The 27,144-nt window shown below is 39.7% G+C and overlaps 2 protein-coding genes across 2 annotated transcripts in view; both read left to right on the top strand.

The window, feature by feature from the left end:
- LOC134869300 (glypican-5-like) overlaps nt 1–13,462 on the top strand; it is a 45,984-nt gene extending 32,522 nt beyond the window's left edge. Inside the window, exons 10-11 of the mRNA XM_063890818.1 lie at nt 10,846–10,952; nt 11,045–13,462. Of these exons, the coding sequence (XP_063746888.1) occupies nt 10,846–10,952; nt 11,045–11,140 (203 nt within the window). The 3' untranslated portion in view covers nt 11,141–13,462. The remainder of the gene's footprint in view (nt 1–10,845; nt 10,953–11,044) is intronic.
- A 6,698-nt stretch (nt 13,463–20,160) lies between these two features.
- LOC134870250 (glypican-1-like) overlaps nt 20,161–27,144 on the top strand; it is a 36,681-nt gene continuing 29,697 nt past the window's right edge. The window contains exon 1 of the mRNA XM_063892354.1: nt 20,161–20,591. Within this exon, the coding sequence (XP_063748424.1) occupies nt 20,435–20,591 (157 nt within the window). The 5' untranslated portion in view covers nt 20,161–20,434. The remainder of the gene's footprint in view (nt 20,592–27,144) is intronic.

The following is a 27,144-nucleotide window of genomic DNA, read 5'->3' on the forward strand; positions in this document are numbered from 1 at the left end:
GCAATAGCTGTGTTTGTTTGTTTGTTTGTTTGTTTTTCCGGTAGTTAGTGCTTGAATGGAATACAATACCAGTTTGTTGTTGGAGGCATCCCTGCTCCATGGGATTGATTGTGATAATTTACTTCATCAGAGCTCCTTCTTTGGTTATATCACCTTGTTGCTCATGATCAGATTATGTCACCCACACAACGCTGGGTGGTGGGGTTTCTGTTTCCCGAGGGCAGGCTGTAATAAGCTCATGGGTCATTGTCACACTAATTACCCCGTCACTGTCTATTGGAGTTATGAGTGTGTATTGACAGTGACACAAAGCACACGTGTAGCTTGTTATTATCCTGAACTGTTACGTCAGGGGCTCCCAAACTCCAGGCCACAGACTGATAAAAGGCCATTGGAATTTTGCTACAAGACATTTTGTTGTGATTAACGTGAGCCACTCAATTTCGAGCCTACAAAAAATACTGTTTTAAATCATTTTCAGGAGTGTGCAGAACTCTAATGGTATTTTTCTGTTGCTGCTTCCTCTATAATGCAACAAAATAACCTTGAGAGGGAATTTGAACATTTCTTTAGAGAAAGTCCCAGTTTTGAAGCAGTTGAAAACACTGGATATGTGTAGGAAGTACAGGCATCCTGTACAGACATAATATCGCAGCGAACTGGTGAAAGTGGACTGGTAAATATACCAGGGAGCTTAAGATGGAAAGTAACAGAGATCACAAAAACAAACAAACAGAATAAGAATAATCACACAGTATAAACAGGCAAACTAGATGGAGTCTGTAGGAGAGATAAAAAACTGTGTTATTAAAAGAAGTCTATGTACTGGTTTGGATTTCTCTTTGCGTTACGATGGTGATGTAGCTGTGATCAATTAGGAAAACTTATCTGATAATGAGTATCCAGGGGTCATCTCAAAATGAAAGTTATGACATTTTACTGGAGTATTTAAAATAAGAGCCTTGACTAAAATTAGGGATATGTGTTTGTTTAAAAAGAACAAAGCTACATTCAGGGTCTCACTTGTTTATACATGCACATGCTTTTGCTATAACAGTTTTGGGTGTGTTAATGACATGATACAATCTTTATGCCACCTAAAATGTTTGTTTTCTTATCATGCATCACCACCAGCTCTAAACATAAAATATGTGTTTGCACATTTGTCATAGAATAACCTTGATGTGTCATATCGGTGGAAACACACGCCTCCCGCTGGGCCTGAAACTGGTACATTGGCTATTTACAGAGAAAATTGCTAGTTATGATTTACCGAGCTGGTGGCAGCGTGCGGGGATCGTGTCTCTCAAGCCGCAATGAGTTCCTGGAGAAAGAATCACAATAAAGAGTGACAAAAAGGGGATTTTCTGCATGTATCGCCGTCGGGCGGCATCTCTATGCATTTAAACAAGCCTTGCACGCACTGAAGCTGAAAGGATGATGCGGCTGCCGCTTCAACCAGACCACAGAAATCACAGGGGTTCATTTTTTGTTTACTTCCTATGCCTGTACTGTACATGTAATGAGTTCTGAGTTAACGTATAAATAAAACACCATCAGATAAATAAATGTAAGCCACTCTGTTATTCTTATGGATAGATCTGCCCTCTAACCCACCCGTCCTTACTCTCTCTGACTTTCTCCTCTTAAATTCAATTAAATTCTGCCTACAGTTCACTTTGCTAAGTCTCAATCTCTGAAATGCTGAGATTTAGAGGAAAAAATCATAGAAGGAAAACATTGCTAGAATAAGACACGTTTTGTGTGTGAATCCTCATACACAAATGATTGTTTATGTCCTTCTGCCCTTCTGTGTGTGATTTAAGGGTGTTCATTTCATCTTTGTGTGTAATCCACTATGTTTTATGATTGCTCTACCTCTTTATCTAACTGACGGATCCATATGTGTGCTGCTTCCTGACTTATAATGTCTTTCCTAGCATCAACCTTTTTTTTACCCACACCTGACTGAGCTTGAGTTCTCTCTCCATCCCTGAACTGATGATGTGAACAGGGATGAGTAATACAAAGGAAATATTCTCCCTGTCTTCTAATTAATTCTCATGACACTTGGGCTCTGTTGAATACTGAAGAGGGACATGAGAAGTGAAGGAGGCGAGGTGGAGGTGGGGTGCCAGGCAATATCAGCCAAGAGCTGCAATAAAGCCTCAAAATCGCAACACCTCATTGCCAAGCCTGTGTTTTATTTAAGTGTGCCATTTAATGGTGAGAAGTTATTTTGGTCATGCTGAGACAGTACACAGCCTGTTATTATTTGATTTAAGTCCATTCACACGTTGATCTCAGCCCACAGAGGGAAAATCACTCCGCAAACATGCTCACTGATGAAAAGCAGAAAACAAGGCAGGCGTAACAATATGAGCGGTTAAAAGCACAAAGCTTAACTAAGCGCTTTATGTGCCATTTTACAAAGAGCAGGTAAAGTCCAGCCAGAAAAGCTGATACTGTAGTTTCCTCTCTTACATTGCAGTCATTTGTTGTTTTAAAATGAATTGTTATATTGAGTTTATCTCAATGCCAAAGAGTACATTTTGTTCACTGGATGATATGTGAATGGAAGAATATGCGCATAGTCACACAAGGTCTTGCCATTAAAAGGGTAATGGCAATTCAATAAGATAAGATAAAGTTTCATGCTAATGTTGCCATGGAGTTCTGCACTGAACTGCTGCAGAGTTATTTTTCTTCCTCTATTGCTCTTCTTTCTTCGTTTAGTCATTTCTCATTCTCTCCTCCCCTTGAATTCACGGAGATTAAACCCATTGATTTTTTTTCTCTCCTCAAACCAGCACAATCCCTTCTTCATCTGCCCCTTCTCCGATCTTGCTGTCTCCCCAGACATATCCAGGTCCTATAATGTCAATAATGTAAATGTAATCATAGCTTCTCTGCTCTTCTCTTCTCTTCTCTTTCTGTGTGTAACAAAATGAGAGCTGTGTCATTATAATTGCTTGGCTTAAACCTGGATGTGGTTGTGGATGCAGAGGTGGGGATATTTAAACCTCCAGGTGTCCATGACTCACATTGCAACCACTAATGTCAATAAAGTCGGGAAAGCACCGAAAAAAAGAAAGACAAATGCATCAGTTTGAAGCTGCTCACAAAATCCCAACTATGACTAGGCTTTATGTCTTTCAAATTCACGGAAAATCATGGATAAATACATTTGAATTATTATTATTTATAACACTCAATAATATATGTACTCTATATTCAATCAGATGCACTTGTAGTTTTACCAATCACTGTGTGTGTGTGTGTGTGTGTGTGTGTGTGTGTGTGTGTGTGTGTGTGTGTGTGTGTGTGTGTGTGTGTGTGTGTGTGTGTGTGTGTGTGTGTGTGTGTGTGTGTGTGTGTGTGTGTGTGTGTGTGTGTGTGTGTGTGTGTGTGTGTGTGTGTGTGTGAGAGAGAATGTGTACCAGCAAGGGGCACTCAATCCCTGTAACCATGGTGACCAGGTGGTCTGTCCTCCCATGGGTCCTTATTTGATAACAATGAAGAGAGAAGGAGGGAGGGAGTCAAAGATGGAGAGATAGAGAAAGAGAGGAGGTGTGGCAGATTTTGTGCCATCTCTCTCGCCCAAGTACAATGCCTTGGAATTGTGTCTGAGCCCAGTTCAAATGCTGTCAGTATTTGGCTCTTATCATAATCCTGCAGTGAATAACGGACGCAAAACAGGATACTGCACTGAACCGTTTTCAATTTATTGTTTCTGCCTCCATGTATCTTCCCTTTACCATCGCTGCCTCACTCCTCTGGCCTCTCCCCCACTTCCCTGGGGCCACATTCACAAAGCCTTTAGAGGCCATTTCATCTTAAAGGCAAAGGCCAGGGTTTTCCATGTTACCCCTCTCTGCCCGAAGACAGTTTGATCTGCATCAGTGAGCGTCTGTGTAAAGGGAACCAGAGAGAACAATAAAAAGCCTGGCGAGTCTCCTGATCTGCAGCCGTGACTATAAAAGTTCCCCACACAAGCTTTTGGATTGGTCTGATCAGCGCTATAAAATGAAATGCAGAACATAAGGGTTTAAAACATGCTATGAGTGCAACCAGTGTGCAAATAATACGGCAGCTTTTCTCTGGAGATCCACACTGGAGCACTTTTTTCCCCAGCATGCTTTGTTTTCACATAGCGCAACCCCTGTCTCCTTCCTTTGGTTGTATTTTGTTTTTGTTGTCACAGCTTGGTGTATATTGACTAGGGCTGGTATACACACAATTCATAAAAAAATGGGATAGCGAAGAGGCGATTCATGAGATAGGGGGAAACAGTCGGGGCAGAGAGCAAGGTGTGAATGTGTGTTTGTTCAGCATGTGGCAATGGTTAATAAGCAGTAGAGTTAGAGTGATAGATCCTTGGGGCAGGATATTCGGCTCATTAAAGAATTACACATTCACTTTGCTCCCTCTGTCTCTCGGATTCAAAGAGACTTAAGACTCTCTTTTGTTCAAATCAGCCCTAGAGAGATGAAAGAATTGAACTTTACATGAAATGCTGCACATCGGAGAATATCTACTGAATAACTATGTGCACAGTTGACACCATGCACTCAAGCTATCAACAAACCCGCACGACCATCTCCTCTGCCTGTCTATCAGCCTGTCTGTTTCCTGCTTATCTTCGACTCCATACACCTGAGTGAGTTTGTTTATGCGACTCTGATTAGACATTATATGTTTGTTAGTCCTCCTCTGAGCTTCTGTTATTCCAATACTTGACCTTTTATGAAAAGAAGCCCTTGCTTTTTCTCGCTTTGTCTATCACCACCTCTAGCGTCACTCGGCATCTATTAAAATGAGCATTCAGATGCCGCACACACAGCAGACAACACCCCCATTGGCTTTGTTGATGTTCAACCTTCAACCAAACTCTCTGACGTGTATGCTTTCATCCAGCTGCAATCACGGTCCCTCGTTGCTTCCACGCCGCAGTCTTTAGCTCAATGTTTTTTCCTATGTGTTTCTTCTAAAGGATTTATTATTCCACTTGAGGCTGTGCTTAACCTCGTGAGTGTGACCTTGGGAAGATGCTTCACTGCAAGTCGTTAACTGTTATTATGATCATTTGGAAACACGCAGTAGCCATTAACATGGGTATTACATTTTAGTCTATGATACTGCACAGTCAATATTGGAGAGGGTGATGCTATGCTAACTTTTATAACCTGACCCAAGTTGTCCCAAATACAAGTTTTGGTAAGAGCATCCAGATATTTAACTTCATAATGAAGTCTTTCACTCTATTGCTCTGTTTGTATGAATAAAAACACACCTTTCAGGAACATCCATACATTTTTCAGTAGGTTAAATTATATGTTAAAGGTGGAAAATGTAGACATGTTCATCGAAACAGTACTTTTGATATTTCAAGGGAGCAACCGTGTATTGATTGATCATAAATAATGCATCCCTGCCTGCCGGTTTTTCTGTCAACCCAAACTAAGAAATGATGGATACGAGATGATGATGGAATATATAAGAATTTTGCCCAGAGCAAATCTGTTTTCCAGTTATTTTAGAATTGTGTTTTGTTTTATTTTATTTACCATGCAAATGCAGTTGTTGGAGGGACGGCAGATTCTGTTGGTCCATCACTTTGGTCGACACCAAACTAACTCAACAACTGACATTGCCATTACACTTTGTACAGACATGCGTGGTTCCCAAAACATATACCCTAATTATTAATTGTAATTCCCAGTAATTTCCTCTTGTGCCACATTGAGGTAAAAATGTGTGGTTTTTAGCTAAAAATCTTAACAACTTTTGTTTGGGTTGCCATGAACTTTTATAAACCATTCATTAGATCCATTAGAATGAATTTTAATCAATTTGGTGATCTTGTAACCTTGCATCAATTAAAAAATGTTTCCTTTTCTTCCGTTGATTACCAAATACCTACAAAAGTAGCAAACCCATCATACACAGCTGTATGTGTTGTACTGATAGTTAGCAAATGTTTGCATGCTAGGTAGTTGAAATAGTTCACTAATCTGCGTAACATCAGCATGTTGGCATTTTGACTGTCTAGCTTAAACCACCGCTTTGCCTATTCTCAATCTCTAACAGTAGACTTTTAGGCAAGTTTAAATGAAAATGTGGCGTAATAGAAACACGGTGCTTTCTTGTAAAACCAGTTAGGAGCTCAAACCTGTCAAAATAAAAACCAACATCATTATTTTATGCAAATTAACACTGATCGTAATAAACTTTTCTGAGTAATCCCTTGTAAAATAAAGTACAGTTCTCAAAAAGTTCTCATTACTTCTCTCTGAGATAATGAGAATCACTCAGTATAATACATTATAAGCTTGCTGAAATGCTTGGAAGCATTGTGACAAATGACCCACCAAGGGTAGATTTGAGGAGTTTCGTGTCTATAGATTCTGGCAGGCCACGTTTTTAAATAATAAAATGACAGGGTTTATGAATATTAACAGATGAAATACAGTGTGTGGGCATAATGTGTGTTTAGAATGTAGCTATCATCATTGTTTTGTAGATGTTGAACCACTTTTTATTTAACACAGTATTCACAGGATATAGTCCACTGTCTTTCCCTCACAGCTGTTTTATTTTGCGATAGCTTTATAATGTGATTTTGAGTAGTAGTTGCTGAGACTATAATCCACAGCTACCTTTTACCATGCACTTTCTGCTGTGTGTGTGTGTGTGTGTGTGTGTGTGTGTGTGTGTGTGTGTGTGTGTGTGTGTGTGTGTGTGTGTGTGTGTGTGTGTGTGTGTGTGTGTGTGTGTGTGTGTGTGTGTGTGTGTGTGTGTGTGTCTGTGTCTGTGTGTCTGTGTCTGTGTGTCTGTGTCAATATGTGTGTGTGTTCCTCCCAGGGGAACTGAGGCTGAAGTAATGAAATGCTCATTACTGATTCAGCTGGAAATTCTATGGATACATTTACACGCCCACACACACACATGCACAAACACCTTCTATCCAGACGCTTCTCAAGGTCAGCTTGCATCTTTTGTGTGTGTGTGAGAGGGAGAGAAAATGAATATCTTTTGTAAACTACAAATTCAGGGGGACAAGATTGGGCATAATTGGAGCTTAACTTGGCAGTTCTGAGAAATACACCCCAGGCTTTTGATCTAACATGATCATTAATACACACACACACACACACACACACACACACACACACACACACACACACACACACACACACACACACACACACACATATACACACACACACACACACACACACACACACACACACACACACACACACACACACACACACTTATTCACCTTTGCTGTCAGTTACATTTCAACCCCCACTCATTAGATCCATCCCTGACATCCTTTCATTATTTACCTCAACCTCATTGACCCACACATACTATATATTGAACATAAAAACACACCATATATTTGATTCATTTAATATATTTGCATGATGCGTGCCAATTCAAGGTTGTATCTTCCTGGTTCAAATGCACTTACCGTTAGTTGCTTTGGTTAAAAGCCGTAGCTAAATGGGAGTGTATCGTAAATATTTGAACTACCTGAGGTTTCCGTCTGAGGCAAGACAAGACCTCTGCATTTTACACATTCACATGCTTTGCTTCATTTCTGCTGTACACACAGATCAGTTTGATCAAAGCATAACTAATATGTTTCTTTGACATACACACAGTGTTAATGGACACACACAGTCGCTGTTGTGTTCTGTAATTAGGAATATGCTGTGTTTTCAGTTGGTTTTTGTTCCAATCAGCAGACTCGAGGAATGCATGACAGAAGATTAGAGATAGCAACGCTAAGGTTTGGGATGCTTGTTACAGACCAGGCTGGGATGTTAAAGCCTGACCATTACAATGGATTAAAGCACCACAGGTGCAGATGGTGTTTTTGGATAATCGGAGAGAGAGAGATGCACTAAGCGCTTTTCAGCCAGTCTGTTTCCTGTGGGTCAACACAGCTTTGATTTATTGCCCTGCTTCAGCTGCTTCCTGCTTACTGTCACCCCAGGACGAATGCTTTAATTGAATCCAATTCCATTTTTATGTTATTATTTTGAAAATGTGTTTTAATGACAAGCCAATGGTGAAGAGGACACATTTCTTTGGTTGGATAGTTGGGGATGACTGTATCCCTGTCAGTCTCCTCCTGCGCTATCACAATACACGGTAACCATTGTTGTCCTTCCTTGTAAACTGTCAGTTCAGCTCCTCTGAGGATGCAAACTGCGCTTGAAAGTGTAAGCTCTTCATACGCTGCACGCCAGAGCTGGAGGATGAAACTTTTCGCTGATCCGACGGTCCTAGAGTCTGCAATTTACCAACAGGATACTCCAAATGTCACTCCTGCTTTCTTATTATCACACACACACACACACACACACACACACACACACACACACACACACACACACACACACACACACACACACACACACACACACACACACACACACACACACACACACACTCATTACTCATTCTAGTAAAGGTTAAACTACCCCATGAGTATGACCAGGGACATTGTTCATCACTCATCTCTAGGTGTTTGTGTTGGTGTGCACGTATTGGTAGCCAATCTGCCACATGTGACATGCACTAGATTGTTGCTAAGAGACAAGCGTGCCAAAAGGCATGTAGGAGGAGACTGCGTGTTGCCACCCGTTTCAGAAAACAGACAGACAAACATGAGCATGCATATGCACATGCAAGGCAGCCAATCAAAGTTGATGTGACACTGATTGAGTGTTATTATTCACCTTATTGTACCATAGTGCAGTGATAATCAGGAAGAGGATTTGCATCTGACAAGTCATGGAAACTGTACGGACAAGAGACGGCACTTTCAAAAAATACTTGGCAGGTGATTGGATGAACCATCTGTCTATTACATAGCTAAATATTTAAGAGCTCTCAGTGCCGTTTTTCCCCTTTTTCATGGAAGTTAATCTGCAGTGCTTTTATGACTGATGCTATTGCAGAATCTTTGCTAACCTGTTTGGAAGCTGCCATTAGCACCTAACAAAACAATGACTGGTGTGAAGACTGTCCAGATAGATTTGTGTGGGATCTTTCGACCCTGTGATTTTAGTGTGATATTGTGAGAATCCAGCTGCACTGCGAGGTAAAGTCAGTGGTGTAGGAAATATTAAAGTTGTCCACTGAAGCACATAACAGGCCTCTCTGCATCAAAACTGTACTGTCATGCCTCTGAATTGTAACACAAATGTCGCCTTATTTACCTTCATATCTGAGTGTTATAAGTCTTGCTCACATCCTTAGTTAAATGTAATCTCTTGCTGGACACGGGAGGCATTTCTAATGTTCCTTTTAGTCTAATTCACTATCAACATCAACATGCCATTTTTTTTTTCTCCCAGTAAGAGCAAAGGAAATTAATTTTTTTGGGAACATTTACAAATAAATTATAGCTATGGTACAAAAGTAACAAATACTGGGCTAAAATTGAAAGATGAATTCATCACACTACAATTGTTTTAGTGGAAAAGCATTAAAACATGATGCATGTTCCCTAAACAGGTTCAAACCAGATGTGACACAAGGTTGTGAGTTCTGATGGGAACAGATGGACACGAAACAGACCACACACACACACATTTCCAAAGCCATGAGCCCCGGGTCCCATATTGCTCCATGCAGCTATTTGTCACAACAGCACACAATAATAGACGGATTCCTAATTGGTAAACATTCCGCTGTGAGTAAATCATCTGAATCATTAACACAGACAGACCAAAACAAAAACACTTCATGTGTCTCTGAAACACATTTTTATTCGCAGGAGAAATTCTGTGTCTGTGTTATGGTTTCTAACTGTCGTGTGTGTGTGTGTGTGTGTGTGTGTGTGTGTGTGTGTGTGTGTGTGTGTGTGTGTGTGTGTGTGTGTGTGTGTGTGTGTGTGTGTGTGTGTGTTTATATGGGTGTTTTCTTTCCTGCTTTCTTGATGTCTGTAGTATTATGTGATATAATATTTTTCTGAGTGTGAGAACATTATCGACTCACCTCATTCCTCAGCGACTGAAAGAGGCTCTTTGTCTATTGTAGTGCAAGACAATGTGTATTGTAAGAGACAGAATCGGATTTCTACCCATGCAGGTGTGTGTGGTGTGCGTGTGCATTTAGCTGGCGGCACAGTCTGTCTCCCTGCTATCCTAATCCACTCATTTACCTGAGTTCCTCCCATATTACTGAGGTCCTGCAAACGCGCATGCACATGCACATACACACACACACACACACGGATATGAAAGCAGTAAAGCAGCTGGCGAAGTCAAGCCGTATGCTTATTAAATGAAGCAACATTTCACACATCTGTGAGTGTGTGCGTGGGTGGGTGTGGGTGGGGGGGTGTCTGTGCAGTTGTTTGATTGTCTGTGTGTGTAAGGTAACTGCATTTTCATTTGTGCGAAGCTGTGGATGGGTGGGGTGGAATCCATAAATCTTTCTTGTCTAAACAACAACAAAAACAGCCCTAAATAATGCAAGAATTTGTGCAGCCATGAGACTAAAAACAGAACCAGAAGTGACTTCAACAAATCTGGACTGGTAATTTATGGACTTATTATTTATATATTGAAACTAGATTTCCCAAAAGGATTGCAAAGGCCTGAACTGGTTTAGGCTCATTTAAATGACCTTTTCAGACAGAAAGGGGAAGAAAGGTTAAACATAGTCAAAGCCTTATATGGATAATTCCTGGATCACTATGTCTAGTCTTTTTGCTAAATAATACAATTAGTTTGAAATAACATCTAGTTTGAGGTCAGTTCAACTGAATACTGTTATACAGCTACTGTATACTTAATGTCTTTATTTGCCTCTGCTCAGGTGAAGAAACAGGTGATACATCAAGCGGTCGGAGTCCAGCGACAAAAAACCTGGCTCCTCCTCCTCCTCGCCACCCCGTCCCTCCTGAACACCTTCCCCCTCCAAAGGTAAACCATGGCCGCTCTTCCTTTTTACATCCATTCTCTCCTTTTCGGCTTCTAATATGATTTTGAATTTTTTTTCGCATATTCCCTGTCAGGTGGCTGTTCGGGGCTCAGCCCACACGTTGTCTGTTGATTCTTTGACGCTGTGGACCCTGCTGCTCCTGCTGCTGTCACAATGGGAACACCGCTGATCACAGAGGGACTGTCTGACAGAGACAAAAAGACTGAAAGACAACCACACGTGTTTAGTGGTGAAGATGAGTATTTGGAGTTTCTGTAAGCAGGAAGCACTCTGAATGATTTTTGGCTGGGATAAGATTCATCACAGTTGCAGGTGCACAGTATGCATTTTAATGTTACCTGTACTTACCTCTACATGTGTTTGTTTATGTGTATTTAACTTTGCTAGGATAGATTGCACACCACTACTGACATTTTTTGAAGAGAGATGTAAATACAAATATATATATATTATATATTTATATAAAGGATTTATATAGATGGCTTGATGTGTAAGTAGAGATTAATATAGAGCAGAAGTGATTGACTGATGTAAAGGAGTGTTTTGTTCAGTCGGACATTGACATTATGTAACCCCCAGGGAGACTAAGATCTATGACAGCTATGGTTCAAGTTGAGGCCTCCATTGTGGCAGCAAGGTGCTTACAGTGAAGACACAAGCTTTGTTGTTGAAGAGTACTCAGCCGTCGATGAGCAAAACAACCAATTATGTGACACTTCAGGCCATTGACAGATGGCCATGCAGCATAATGAAGAATTTGACAGTTTGTCTTGTAAGTCTGTGCAGACTGAAGCCCATCCGGCACTGTTTTCTTTTCACGCAAACATGCTCTATTGTTCATGAAAGCCTGGCAAGTATCCTGCAAAGTTGAACACACACACACACAAACACACACAATTTTATTTCCTCCAAAAATGATATTTTAATGGCAGTCATTTCTCCCAGGAAACTGTGTCTTCAGGTAGTTTATCCTGTATTCACAAATAATACCTTTTATTGTCTTGCGTGCAAAAACTGAGTTAAGGCTATGTTCTTCTCAAGATGCATAGTCTGGTAAACTGTAAAAGCACTACAAGGTCACAGTCACCCTTGACCGAAACTCTCACAACACAATGCAATAGAATACAAAATGTGACCCTCGTTTAAGAAAAAAACGATAACCCTCGGTCTAAACATTGAATCATTTGACATCTTGTTTTCATATACCAATACTCCTGTCATATTGATTTGAAATACAGCTTGTCTCTAATTGTATTAATGAGAACTGTTATAGTTATAAAGTATTTAGGCCACCCAACAACATACTACGTACTGTATGTTTGTTTTTTTTTAAGTCTGACACACGCTATCAGTCTGTCTCTGTGTCCAGTGAAGACGAGAGATTATCACATGATTTAAATGTAATGTTAATTAGGACCATCAAGTTCTCTCGGCTCTCTGTTCAGCCTCAAACTGCACACAGCAACAGGACAGACAACTGGAATACTGATTAAAACGTTCAAAAGGGAGCAAATGAACCACTGTTCCAGCTTGTGAATAACTTTTGCGTTCAATATTTCCCGTGTAGTCTTAATTAAAAGGCAGAATTCCCACACGACCTCACCTTTCTCATGGAGGAATGTGCATGACAGTTGAGATGACTAAAGATATAACATCAAGAACATGCATGACTTATCCGGGCAGTGAGCGCAAACACCATGTAAGTTAGTGGGATGCTTTAACACCACAAAGTGTGCCATTATTTGATTACTATTTAAATAGTATAACCCAAATTAGATCGATGAGATGAGGTTTTGGATTTGAGCTAACCACTAGCTCTTGTGATACGTCCTACATAAACTAGCACCAACACACACACACACACACACACACACACACACACACACACACACACACACACACACCAATGCACATAAAGATGTGTTAACATTTAAGATGCTTTTCACAACCGAGTGTGTTGTGACATTAATGTTAGGAGTTTTAAAAAGGGAGTTCATATGCTTATGTACTGAACAAAACAGGAAATAATGAGCTTTGACATCTTCAAAAGAAATCAACTGCAAAGTGAAGCTGGAAATAATCATTCGTCGTTACAAGTTGTGCGGCTACAAGCTGTGAATCAAAGGTTGAATTGTTGAGAAAACTTTGCCATGAATAAAGTGTGAGTCTTGTGAGTGTATATTTGTAAATGAGACTGAGCGATATTTTTCATATCAAGCATAGAAGTGACTTTCTGTTGTTCCTCTTGTACTCTGTTGTTATAATGGTTGCCATGTGCCATGGAAGGAATTGTATTGTGTCACAGCAAATCTTTTTTGGTACTTTTTCAAGGTTTAACAGCTTGTTTTGTGTAGGATTCTAATGTTGTTGTATGTAGGATTAGGATAGGAAGGTTTCGCTCCCCAGTAAACTAAATCAGTGACTCTAGTGTTATAAGTGATTAGAAATACTGTAATACACTGTGTCCTTCTATTCTTTTTTTGTCAATAATCTTTAGTTCAATATCCTAATAATAAACCGTTTTCAAATACAAATTCTATTTTGTCATTTATTTTTGGCAATAGTCCCAGTGTAAGATGCACCTTGGCGCCACAAGGAGACCAGATACAGTAGCAAATATTGCTTTTTAATAATAATAAAGATCATTTTACGTGTTTTAATTGAAAAAAATGTGTTGGTTCTCCAATTACATATGGCTACCTGCATAAAACATTTTTTAAAATAATTTTAATTCAAATCATAAACTGTAATTCGGGCAATTTCATACAGATGATATGCTTGTTCGAAATTGCAAGCAGGAATTGGAATTTTCCTTTTTGGTTTGGCAGTGTATTTTACTGTCAGGGCATCCACCATGTCTGGGTTGGCTAAAGAGGTTTAAACAGAGAGCAGTTTGGTGCCATCAGAGCTGTATGTGTACATATATATGGGAACACAGCTGCAGCTCTTTGGCCTTTGGCCCTTTGAGAGATTACTGTGATTGGATTGGCACAGTCTGGAAGTTGGCATAGATAACTTGGCTGGCACAGGAAACTGCCAGGGGATGATGGGAAATAAAGACATCATTGAATGCAAATTGTGAAGGAGAGGAAACACAAAAAAAAGAGGGAGAGCACACTGAGAAGGTGGTGTGTTTCCATTTCTCATCCTGATGTTTGCACTCCCTCTCCCACAAATACAGTATATTCTGTTAAAATTAAAGAATGGTATTTAAGGTGTTTTTAAATGTAATGTTTTACTTGTTTTATTATTAATTGTTGTTGCTTAATCGTTTTCTTCCTATTTGTGGGAATGGTGTGTTTGTTTTAGACAATAAAATGTGCTGCTTTGATTCATTCCCTGAAAGCACTTCAGCCCAAGAGGGCAATGGGCCATTATACTTTGCTTAAACCTAAACATAAAGTATTGAAATAAACAAAGGAATCAGGCAGGATGAGAGGTGAAGAGGGGGAATTGAAGTTCATAAGAGATAAGCCCAGAGACAAGGTATTTGCAGGATATTGTTTCAACAAGCTGGTGAGGTTGCTCTGCTGAATAATATCCTTCCTCTGTGCCAGCACTAATGTAATCAGAGCTCTGATTACTTTAACCCTATCCAAGGGTCATAATTGAGATGTGTGTTGTATAAATCATATTTATGTTCCTGTTGTTACCAGTGTTTGCCGTCTCAGTGACACACATTACATCAGATTAATCGCTGTCAACGTGTTGCAGCTTCACATGGTTTTATGGCTTTTGATATAAAATCATTACTAGAGGCTTTCTATGTCTCGAGAGCCATGTGTCCATCCCGCAGGAAACACACCTGCCTTTTATTGACAGATAACAACACAACTGGATTGATTTGTAACAGCTATACAGGTTATACAATATATGACCTGCACTAGCCATAATGTATTTGAATATCTGTGTATCTTTACTTAGAATTGTTCTGGTTTTGGAATGGACTGCAGACATTGAAGCATAAGGTATTTTCTCTCTGCATTGAGTTCTCTATTCAGAGTAAGCTGTACTGACCAATATTGGATCTCTTATCCCTCTGGAGTTCAAATATTGTAGATACTTTAAGAATGTGATGTGAGAAGCCCATTGTTTCCTCATGCTTCTGGGTGTGTAATCATATTATTGAATATCAAAGACTGATGAATAACTCTGTATGTGCTCCCTGTCTAAATTTGGATTGGGTGTCTAAGACTCATTTAACCCTGAAAACTGATCAACTTCAAACTGGTTGGCAGCCTCCTTATCCATAGTCTTTAATGCCAGCGGAGCAGCTCTCCTCAAGCAATCAGGGATTAAGTGTCTTGCTGACGGATACTTTAACATCAGTTAAGCACTGACTCATCTAACTCACCTTAACACACCCACTTAATCTCACTCCTCCCCCAGTGCTCTAAACCAATAATTATTTCTGGTACACCTGCAATATTTTTTTCTAGGTTGGGTCAACTGAAACAAATACATGATCACCTTTTACATTAGTAGAAAAGTTGCCTTTATACAGATCCAGCACAGATCAACAGTATCAATTTGGGTCATGTTAATGTCCACCTGGTAAATGTAAGTCAATATTCAATCTACTTTTTGCTCTACTTTTGGGCTCCACCAACTTCCAAGGAAAACATCTGGCCCTTAAGATTTCTGAACTTTGTTCCCCAGCTAGTCTCTAACTCCGTCTATCTGCTGTTTGGTGCCTGGCAGTTAGTGAACAGTGGGTCTTTAAAGGGACTGAAAATAGCTGCAGGCAATGACAACCTGTAACTGTTTATAATGAGAGCTGAGAGAGAATAAAACCAATACACTTTTAAGCCAGAAAACAATGAGCTAAAATATGTTTTAACAATCAATAGAGTCCAGTGGAACTGCAGTCATGTGATAATGTCATCACTACAATGACTTTACTGTGGGGTAGCTATATAGCTTACACTATGATTGGAGCTAAGGTTATTATAAAACTATCAATCATTGCCAATTTAACTGTACAACACAATTAGCAGCCATAGCCATCAGTACTGAGGCACAGTTGTTTTTTTGAAAGAGATGCTAACATCAGCATAGAAACAAGCATTTAACATGCTAATCGTTAGCACTATAATGATTACAATGATCAGCAACATTTGCTAACTAGAAGAAAACATAAAGTAAGTCTACAGCATAGGTGAATGGAAATGTAATTAGTTTAGATTTTATGATTAAGTTAGACTAAGAATGATCACCTAAACTAAACTATTAGGTGGTTATTAGATGGTTTTGACTTAAGTATCAAAACAGTATCACAATATGGTTGTTTCTCACTCTTGAGGTGTTTTTCTACTGGGAGAGCAACGAAATCACGGCAAAGCTAGAAGCGTACTAATCGCGATAAGTGGAGCTCCACTGATTACTCCGATACTACTGTAACAGATGCGAAACTTAGTTTAGCTGCATGATTCTGGGTTTGAATTTGTTCTTTAGCGTGGTTTAGATATTTCATTTTGGACCAAAGTAGTGGACAGATTTGCAGAACGACATCTTTGTAACCAAGAAGTCACAATCTTCTCTGATTAACTGTATGCTGTTTTCAGGTTGGAGCAAGTTCAGTGACCTGGATGCCAGCCAGTCATTCAATCATTTACAATCAGTGTTCATTGGCTAAGGCTCAGAGATCTTATCCTAAATGACAGATAGTTTGGATGGAGTTTGACAGGTAAGATATCAAAGTTTCATCATGATTTCTTATGATTTATATTTGTAAGAGTATATTCAGTATCTAACCGTGTGCATGCTCATACAAACTGCATGCTGTGCCTTCAACAGCCCTCCACTGAGGTTTATCAATCCATGGTTCAGACCTGCTACTGTAGACGCTACCAAGAATGACTGACATGAGTCAAGAGACAATGGTTTAAATCTGCTGAGAAGGAAATATCTGTCATTCTGGCTTACAGTCTTCAAAGGACACTGAGTAAAACCGAAACATGTACACATTACAGGTCGTAGCAGGCTAAGCTGCCTTGTCTTCCATTATTTTTTCCCTGACATCTTCATGCTCTGATGCATCTGAAGCATGCACTAGGATGTATCTGACAGATACTAAGAGGCTAACTGTGTGTGCAGAAAGCAAGGTGCAAAGGAGGCGTACAGTAAAGATGTTAAAAGAGGGTAAGTACTAGATATTAAAACTATTTTGTTCTACAGTGTGTGGGTTCAGTTAAGGGCAGATGCAATAGATGAGTAATATTCGAAAAACACTGAAACTGTTCTTATCCAGTGGTTATTTCAGGTGTCTGTTTCTGCCGTGGGAATGTTTTTGTTATGTCTGACTACAACAGGATTATTGTTTTTAATTTGAACAAACAAAACCTAACTTACATTACCTTATTGACAAATTTAGATATGCTTCAGCTTGGTGGCCTGTGCCAACACTGAAATCCTGTACAAACGTGATGCCAAAAGGAAAGTTGAGGCTACTTGTACTATTCCAAAGACAGAGTATGCATTGTTTTATGGATAAGTGACCTCAATATTTGTCTGATATCACTTTAAACCAGTGCCTAGTGAAATCTAACACTTCAATATCTGTTGACACAGAGCTCAATTATCTTTTGTTATCTTAATGCTTTTGATTATAGAACGTGTTTCTCTCTCAAGGCTTAAGTTGATGGTATGTGCCATGTCATGTGTGGGACTTTCTCTTTGTTGAACCAAACTGGTCCCTGAATGTGTCTCCTTCGATTGACACGGAGGTTCGGCTCAACCTGTTTGTCTAATTAGAAAATGTTCCAGCCGACAACAAATGATTTGATCTGAAGGTTGTCCTCAGACAGCCAACAAAGTCTTTAAGCTGTAACCCATTTGTTACCTCCAAGATAATCAATTGTATAGTATAAACTGTGACTTTTAAATATAAATTTGTGACGGACAATCAATGTGCAAGGTTAAAGGTTGAAATATGTGTTTCTTAAAATATTCAGATTGATGACAAGTTTTACAGCTTGCAGTAAGTTTTTGTTATGGCTTTATTTTCAAATAAACATTAGCAATATAACAGGAAATAAAGGAAGAAAAGATGGGAAATGACATGTGCAGGAGTCAAACTGGGGCTCCTAACACAATACCTTTTATGTTGTTGTGAGCATCTTAATCAACACCATGTGTGTTTAGTACACTGCTGTTTCATCCTTCACTCTTCTGGCCAAGACACAGGGATTTATTCCAAATCAGTCAAAAGAGCATTAGTGAGGTCCAACACTGATGTTGGCCGATGAGGCTTGGCCTGCCTTCAAGTTCACCCAAGGTGTTGGACGCTGTTGATGTTAGCGCTCTGTTAAGGCTATTTGAGTTCCACTTAGAACTGTGGAAAAAATAGAAGCCCATTGGAAGCATGCTGTTGTCTCACATATTATAAAATAGTGTAGTCTTAGTTCATTCCGAGAGGTTTGTCTTAAACCATAAAAAAGCTGGCTTGAGACATACATATTTTTTGAGCATATAATGTAAGTTCATTTGGGAGGAACAGTGGTGTTTTAGTGTATTAGGCATTACCATCAAAGTATGTTCAGAGTTTCTTATGAGAACATTGTGACAAAGAATAGAGACTGAGTTCAAGTACAGTAAGTTCTGCTAATGCACAACATGCTTTATTAATAATTAACATGCCTTAACCCTGAGTCTGACCTGCGTAGCATATACAGCACTCACACTTAGTTTCACACTGCTTTGCTTCATCCAATTTAAAACTAATTAAAGCATATTTATACCCTTTGAGGATTTAATTCCACCTACAATTTGATTTAATTTTAGCTGCTTTTGTGAGTCGTATTTTGAGGTTGCCAGTGACCTTTCCCTGTCCGCCTTTGGACCCATGCTGCTGTTGGGGAGGATGTAGGATGTAAGATTGGAGAGCGCCTGACAGCTCATCGGTCACATCCACCAACCCTGCCAAATGGAGCCAGAGGAAGGCTCTGAATCCCTACCAGCCACTGATTTCCCTGCAGGGATACATAGCGTGTCTTGAGCCTTGTGTGTGTTTGTGTGAGTCAGGTTTGATTTCAGACGGTTTCATTTTCCTCCCTTTTTTTTTTCTTTTCCCATTTTTATATATTTACTTGCAGAAGAAAATGTGTCCTTCAACATCAAATCCTGACCTCGATATCATTGTTTACATTTTTGCGGTTAAAGATTCGATTGATGTTCCAGCACTGCAGGACGACTGAACATTGTGTGGGAGAACAATAATTAATTCAGGATCCCTCTAGCTTTCAAACTCCCTGCCTGACCATCCGAGACTCACAGAATCAGTAACATCTTTTACAATACTCACAACTACTCAGAACTGGTATAAATGTTACATCTACAATTAAGTTCTAATATGTATTTTTTTGTTTGTTTATTACACATTACGTTTGACCGTTTTTTTGCATGTACTGTGTGGTAGCCTACCTTGTACCTGAACTTAAGACATGAATTTAAGGTCAACACAACATTTTTAAACTATATTTATCTAATGCATGCAAATATTATAGTAAGTCATAGTGTTACTATTTCTTTATCAAATTAATACTTTAATTTGTATATTCTGACTAGAGACTACTAAAGATATTTAGGATTCAAAACACAGACCACAATTTGATATAATACAATAGAAAACGTTTTCCTTATTTGTGAATTATACTGTTGTTAAGCCTTCATTTTGAAGATCGTGTGCTGGAATAATGAAACCATTGTGTACTTGGTCATTTTCAATTAATGGGAATAAATATTAATCATTTTTGATGGGGAATCCCTGGAATAGATAAATGTTCTACGCTCTTCCTCTAATAGTATAACCTGCAGGTGGCACTGTTTAGCCCTTGGTGCTTGCAGCAGAATACACTCGTACAGTCACACACACACACAAAGAAAGAAAGAGAGAGGGAGCATCAACACTCAAGCGCACACTCCCTCAAACACTCAATTCATTATCCCAAATCCTGGAAAGAGGGATTCACCGATGTGTCCTTCTCCTGTCTGAAACCATATTTCAAAACACGGATTTTGCTCTTTTGTTGCGTCCGATTTCCATAATCATGAACCGGTAGTCAGTGCGTGGATTCGCACAGGCTTTGACTGAGCGACACCTGCTCTCTCACACACTCTCTCTGTCTTTTGTCTCTGACATCTCTGCAGCTCACAGCCAGCAGTGCTGAGAAGGAGGAGGAGGAGGTGGTGGAGGAGGAGGAGGAGTGGGAGTAGCGGGGTGTACCTGACACCTACAGCCGCGCGTACAGCTCTCTTCCCCGCAGAATCACCCAGGACCTGCCCGCCACGGTGCCTTCTTCTCTGGCCAGGTTGTGCGTGCGTAACCGGTGCTCAGTGCAGTTTGTACGAGAAACACTGCTTCTGCTGACATATTGAAAACTATTTTCTTAGCAACCTTTTTCTTCTCTCGGACCAGCCATCTTCAGTATTTCAAGACAAAAAAAAAGGACTAACAGTTGCGAAGATGTGTCTCCCGGTGCTCCTCTGTGTGTTGCTGTGTTTGTCTGCAGCACCGGGCCCGGTGTCCGGGGCTGGGGCGGACAAAAGCTGCACCGACCTGCGGCAGTTCTACACCGGGAAAGGATTCACTCTGGTGGAGGTGCCCCAGACAGAGATCTCTGGTAAGTTTTAGAGACATTTACAGAAAAAAAACATTTCATGCACCTCACAGCACTTTACTGAGTCAGTGTTTACCATTTTTGCAACACCAGATAGATGACTTTCTCAACTAGGCTATATGTTAATGTTATCAATAATAATAACCTTATTTTGTGGGATTTATTCTATATGGAGACAATTAATTAGTTTTTAAGTACTAAGATTTATTTCCACAAGGATGAATTAAATGATGTGCACTGTGAATACATCTGCACAAACGCATCTGAAGCCAAGTTTTAAGTTGGCATTAACTAAAAGGCAGGTGTGCTTAAATTCCTAAATCTCAGTTTATGTATTGTGTAATATACTCTCCTTGATCCTATTCCCTCACTGAGCAATGCACCCATCCTCACTGAGGTGTTTCCCACAGTTTCCTGCACATCACTATTAAAGTCCTTTCTGGGGCATTTTCATTGTCTGCAGCTGAAGGCACGATTGCAGGTGGGTGTAGGCTATGTGTCTTCTGGAGCTATCATGGTCTATTCAGGGCGTTTATAGTTGTTTGCTGATGTCTGCGCTGCACGTGTGAACAACTTTTAATAGAAACAACAGAGGAAAATATAGATTTGCTTTCGCCTTGTAACTGGTGGTACTCCATGTTGAACAGCAGTAGTGCACTAATGTGTGCTGGGACATTTTTCATTGTCTGCTCTGGACTGCAGGTGTAGGGTGTGTGTGTGTGTGTGTGTGTGTGTGTGTGTGTGTGTGTGTGTGTGTGTGTGTGTGTGTGTGTGTGTGTGTGTGTGTGTGTGTGTGTGTGTGTGTGTGACTCAATAGATGCTGAAATGGCCTGTTTAGCCATTCGCATAAACTAATAATTTAAACCACCCTGGGGCAATATCCAGAAACAAGTACAGCTCAGCAGACTCATAGCATAATGTGCTCTAGAAAGTTGAAGAGAGTATTATTTTGAATGATCTCTCTTTTGTTTTATCCTCTCTTATCACTATGTTAGCAATCCAATTGTCGATGCAATCATGCATTTAATCAATCACTCAATCAATTATCTAGTCAGTCAATGGATCAATCAGCTCGACACTCTGTCAGTCAACCAGCCACTCAGTCAGACATTAAAGTCTCTGTATTTTATCTCTCTGTTCTCCACTCTTCACACATACTGATTAAACTGGCCTGGCCTTGAGGAAAAATGCAGATGGGAATTGCAGTAATTGAGCTGTTTTGCCCTCTAAGGCAGCTGAGTCTCTGCCTGTGCTGTATTTCACCTAAAAATGTACAGAAGAAGATAAGATGAAGGCTAGGTGAGATGGAGGTGGTATGTGTGTGTGTGTGTGTGTGTGTGTGTGTGTGTGTGTGTGTGTGTGTGTGTGTGTGTGTGTGTGTGTGTGTGTGTGTGTGTGTGTGTGTGTGTGTGTGTGTGTGTGTGTGTGTGTGTGTGTTTGGTGTGTGTGTGTTTGGTGTGTTGGATCTGAAGGTCATTTAATGTGTGTCAGTGTTATAGTGTTAAATGGTCTTATATGGGCGTGTGAGTTATTAATATTGGATGTTGGTGGGCGTGTGAGAGAAATAAAGATCAACAAACAAGACAAGAGAGAGCCACAGAAATGTGGAAACAGAAACAAACAGGCAAAAAAGAAAAAGAGACAGACAGAGGGGTGGGTTGGCTGAGACAGAGCGAGCAAGTCACTCAAGGTTTCTGTCAGACCCGACATGACTCTCTCCCTCCCTTTCCATTAAAACCTCATATTTTATTGACAGATGAAAAACACAAGGCTTCAGTCACTTGGACCTTGATCTGCTCTAGTTATTTGAGCAAGAGTTTTTCCTTCCCAGAACCTATTAAAAGTGACAAGCAGAAAGAAACACAGAGAGCGCGACTGGTGGCAGAATTCCCCAGAACAGGGGATCTTCAATCTTTCTCATCTCAGAGAACCAAGGTCGGTAAATTTAGCTTTCCGCTCAGGGAGAAAGAGACTCCCTCCCCTGCAATCCTGTGTCAGTGTCACTCTAGAGGGTGTAAGTGTCAACCGGGGAAAGGATTCCTCAGACAACAAAATGTTAGTGCAACTGCCTAAAGTGGTTTTAGTAACTGAATTGATGCTGAGATTCATCTTCATTCATTTATGTAATGCCTTTTATGCACCAACATTGGGAACAATTTTACTTGGTTGAAAATTAAATTATACTTTAAAGTTGTAGTTGCTAAATTAATTTCCAACATTATTACCGCAAGCATTTTATAGACCAAATTAAAGGGCAAAATTGATAACTTTCCATTTGTATATAGTTTTTAACAGCTGTTGGTCTTTTATTTTATATTCACTTTCTCCTTAAGGGTGAAACTGACCTAATTATAATGACATCCTAGTTTGATGCCGCTTTTACCTACCATTTATTTTACAGCCAGTTCCATGTATAATAAAAAAATGTAAACGTCTCGTTCGACTGTTTAAAAGAATGACTTTTTTTTAACATTTACCAGAGGTTTTTCTTTCTACTGCATTCAAATGCAGAAGTAAAAGGTAATATGGATAAATAAGAAACCATTTTTTTTTCTATTTCTATGCCAGTCAAACAGCTCTTCAAATAAGTGAAACAATATCAATACAAAACAAACATTAAAAACTAGTAAACAAAAAACTAGTCACAAGTCGCTGACATGAGTATTAGCAGGTGCAAACAGGATGTTAAATCTGTATTTGTAAGTTGATATAAATAGCAAACTAAAAAGTACACTGTGTGTAATTCTATGGGTAAATGTTCTTAATCTCTGGAGAGTCAAACAAAAAACCTATTCTTGTCACTGCTATTGTCCTATAGGTTGAACATCATGTGAATGGAAGTCCTCTTTCCTGCTGTCTGCCTGTCTGCCGTTGTGCCTGTGAGCGTTTTTAACTCACACACATTGTTCCTGGTCAATAGTTAAAGACTAGCTGTTCCTTTAGTGTGTGTGTGTGTGTGTGTGTGTGTGTGTGTGTGTGTGTGTGTGTGTGTGTGTGTGTGTGTGTGTGTGTGTGTGTGTTTGAAAGACAGTGAAAGCCAACACCTTCTCCAGGGAAGACACTTAGATTCATTCACACATGCATTGTCCGAGCAGGGCAGCACACACCCATACGATCGTATGACACCCAGTAACAGAGGGGACCATATATCCTGCACGCTTCATATTCTGCAATAGGAGATATTGAGTTTTGACGCCTGTGTGTGTTATGTAGCCTACATATTGAGTTTTTGTCACGTTGTTGCTCATTTGAAAAAGAAAGGATGTGTGTTTGAATGTCAGAGTTTAACCTGATACACAGTGTTTTAGGTCAGGTTACTTGTAGATTATGATACATTACTGGTTTGCTCACCATTCAATAACTACTTAACTAGGCTGAGTCAGCAAGGGGGCTCCTTTCAGTTAGAGTCAGTTACCCTTTTTTAGATACACCCTTCCTGGTGATGGGAAATAGTTCAAATGCAATAGAAAATAATAATGGGTTTTCATAAAATACTGTTACGCTAACATCAAAAGACTGGCTGTTTAAGTGATATCTGGGAAGAATACTCATGCACATACACCCAAAAATTATGTCTGGACTCGATACAAAAACAATCCCACCTTCAGAGAACCCGCTCTCTTCCTGTATGTTCTTTCTTTTGTTTTCCTTTTTTACAACGTCTGCTACAATTTTTTTTTTTTTCCTGATGCAGCATCTGGAGATGTTGGCTCATATCTGTCCAAGGTGTCTGTCTGTGTGTGAGTGTTTACATATGTGTGTAAAAGACGAAAGTGATACTGTCCGTCATCTGTCACAAATCACATGCTCACTCAGGCGCTCATAGCACAAGCCACCAAGTGGAACGCCAAATACTCACCACACACACAAATAGAAATACACACACACGCACTCACAGACACACACACACACACGCATGCACACACGCACACACACACACACACACACACACACACACACACACACACACACACACACACACACACACACACACACACACACACACACACACACACACACACACACACACACACACACACACACACACACAAGCAAGCAAAATCTCTTAATACAATTCTTTAGGTTTTTCATTAGTCCCTCTTTTCCCTTGTTGTCAAATTCAAACTTCCATCCCTGCATTGTTTTCCAAGACAGGCTCATGCACGGTTGTCTTGTGCGAGATTGGAGGGGCAGGGGGGGGTTTTGCAAGATGTGTTAAAAGCTGTGAATCTTTCATGATGTCTGATGCAGCGACATGAGAGAAAGACAGTCAGCGATAGAGGTGAGGAGGAGTAGGGAAGTGAGTAGGGGAGATCAAAAGGAAGAAGGGAGAAGACTCTGTCATGTCTCCTTCATTCGACATGTAGGAGACATGACAACTCCCATTGACATGGGATGGATGTCGCTCCAACTGCTATAATTCTGGCCCCTGTTCACCAATAGTGGGCCAGCTTTTTATGAAATGCCTGGTTGTCCAGCAAACAGCAGTTTAACAATTATAGCTTTACTCTGCATGGCTAATCTGTCAAGCTTTCTTAAGATGCTAAAGAGGGTTGAATTAACTAGAGCAATACATGTAAGGTGTTTTGAGGATATTTTTCCTTTTGTTAAACCAAAATCACAAGAGCGGAAGTGTAAGAAATGTATTAAGTCTGGTTATCTGCTCTAACGTTAGCTAATGATCGCACGTATGGCTAACTAGCTTTGGCTACTACCTACAGCGTTGATTCAAAAGCCAAAGAGCATATTCAGCTTTAATATATATATATATATAGCACTCCAGGTTACATTAAAAAACACCCTGTACGTTACCAGCACATTTTCTGTGTAAATATATCCTTTCTGTGTGGAAGCTGGTCCTGGATGCTACCACAGTTTAAGCTAACATTAGCGGCTCAGTCCTGCTTTATATATAAATATATATATTCTTTCTGAATATCCAGTTAAATCTAAACGTCTTATTTGCTTTGCGAGAACTTTGAATTCAGTAACTACACATTTCCATAAGATAACCAACCAGTAAACATGCAAAAATAATTTACATTCCTATAATCTTTTTAGTGGTGAAGCGTAATATTCTGTATGTAATGCTCCCACATTAAATACACATTTACATTCTATATAGGAACCCATAGCTATTATCCAGAATGATTGTGGATAAAGCCCAATAGATTAAATTCCTCCATTGCCAACATATAATGGAGTAAAAGTGATAAATGCAAGGGTCGTAAGGCCCTCCTGCATCCTGATCACATATACTGTATGAGGAGTAGGTGTGATGGAGGGGGGGAGAACTGAGGAGCAGAAGCACAAATCGTTGGCTGCCTCAACATCAATCTTTGCGCCTAAAATCAATGTGGTACAAACCAGCATCGTTTCTCGATAACCTCTGTCTCTCTTTTACTCCTCTTCTCTCTCCCAAAGCTCTGGTTCACACCTCCCCTCTTTGTTCTCTCCCCGCCCTTTAATGTTGCTTCCTCCTTCTTATCAGTCGCTATTTTTACTTTCTCCTCCTCCTTCTCCCAGCCCTCCTCCTCTCATCTTTCTCCCCCTCTTTGGGAGCCGAGCATCCATCTGTTTTCCAAGTGAAAAGATGCACTGTTTGTCTGATGTGGTGGACTCGGTGGTTGCTTGGTTGCTTTATGAGTCAACGCTCATACATATGCTTCACGGCTATATACTCTGTGTGTGTGTGTGTGTGTGTGTGTGTGTGTGTGTGTGTGTGTGTGTGTGTGTGTGTGTGTGTGTGTGTGTGTGTGTGTGCGTGCATGCTGAAAGGATGAAGATTTATTGGTATAACAGGCATTTACATAGTGACATTAACTGGTGCAGAACCGATTGTTTGTGGTGTCTGAGCTGCTTTTTCAGTTACATTAAGAGACTACTGAACAATGTAATCAAATGACATGTTCAGTCAATAAAAACTCAAACGATTCCTTGATAATAGGGCTAGAAAATATATATATATATATATATATATATTTATTTTAGTGTCATCACCAGTAAAACAATGTCATGAGAAAAACTGCAGTTTAAATGTTTGATTTCTTTGACTTATTTTCTATTGTTGCCTCAGTTTAGTTCAATTTTCAATTAATTTAGTAAATATGTCGTATTTAAACATCTATTTTTTTAATGAATTAACAGCGTTATTGCGATATTAAACAATGTTTTGCAAATGGCAAATATGAATTGACAAAATTAGGAAAAATAATCTGTGGAATAATTTATAATTAAGTCAATATCTACTTATAGCCCTACATTCAACTATTCCTGATTAATCTATGTTCAGAAACTCATCTCATTTTTCTAGTGCATTTTAATTGACACGTTTATCTTTTTAATTTGATTAAGAAGAATGCTAAGCTCTTTTTCATTAAGAATCGTACAAACATATATGAAGCTCAGAAATATTTTACCCTCAGCCTTCACTTTTACTCTAAGAGTTATAACTTCCTATGACAGTGGATACGACAAGCGTGGATCTGCTGAGTGCGCTCACTCTGCGTTTCAGCTCACAGCTCTTGGCTCTGCATTTAACGGTCATGCATTGTGG

Source organism: Eleginops maclovinus, chromosome 9, assembly GCF_036324505.1.
Source record: "Eleginops maclovinus isolate JMC-PN-2008 ecotype Puerto Natales chromosome 9, JC_Emac_rtc_rv5, whole genome shotgun sequence".
Lineage (NCBI taxonomy): Eukaryota > Metazoa > Chordata > Actinopteri > Perciformes > Eleginopidae > Eleginops > Eleginops maclovinus.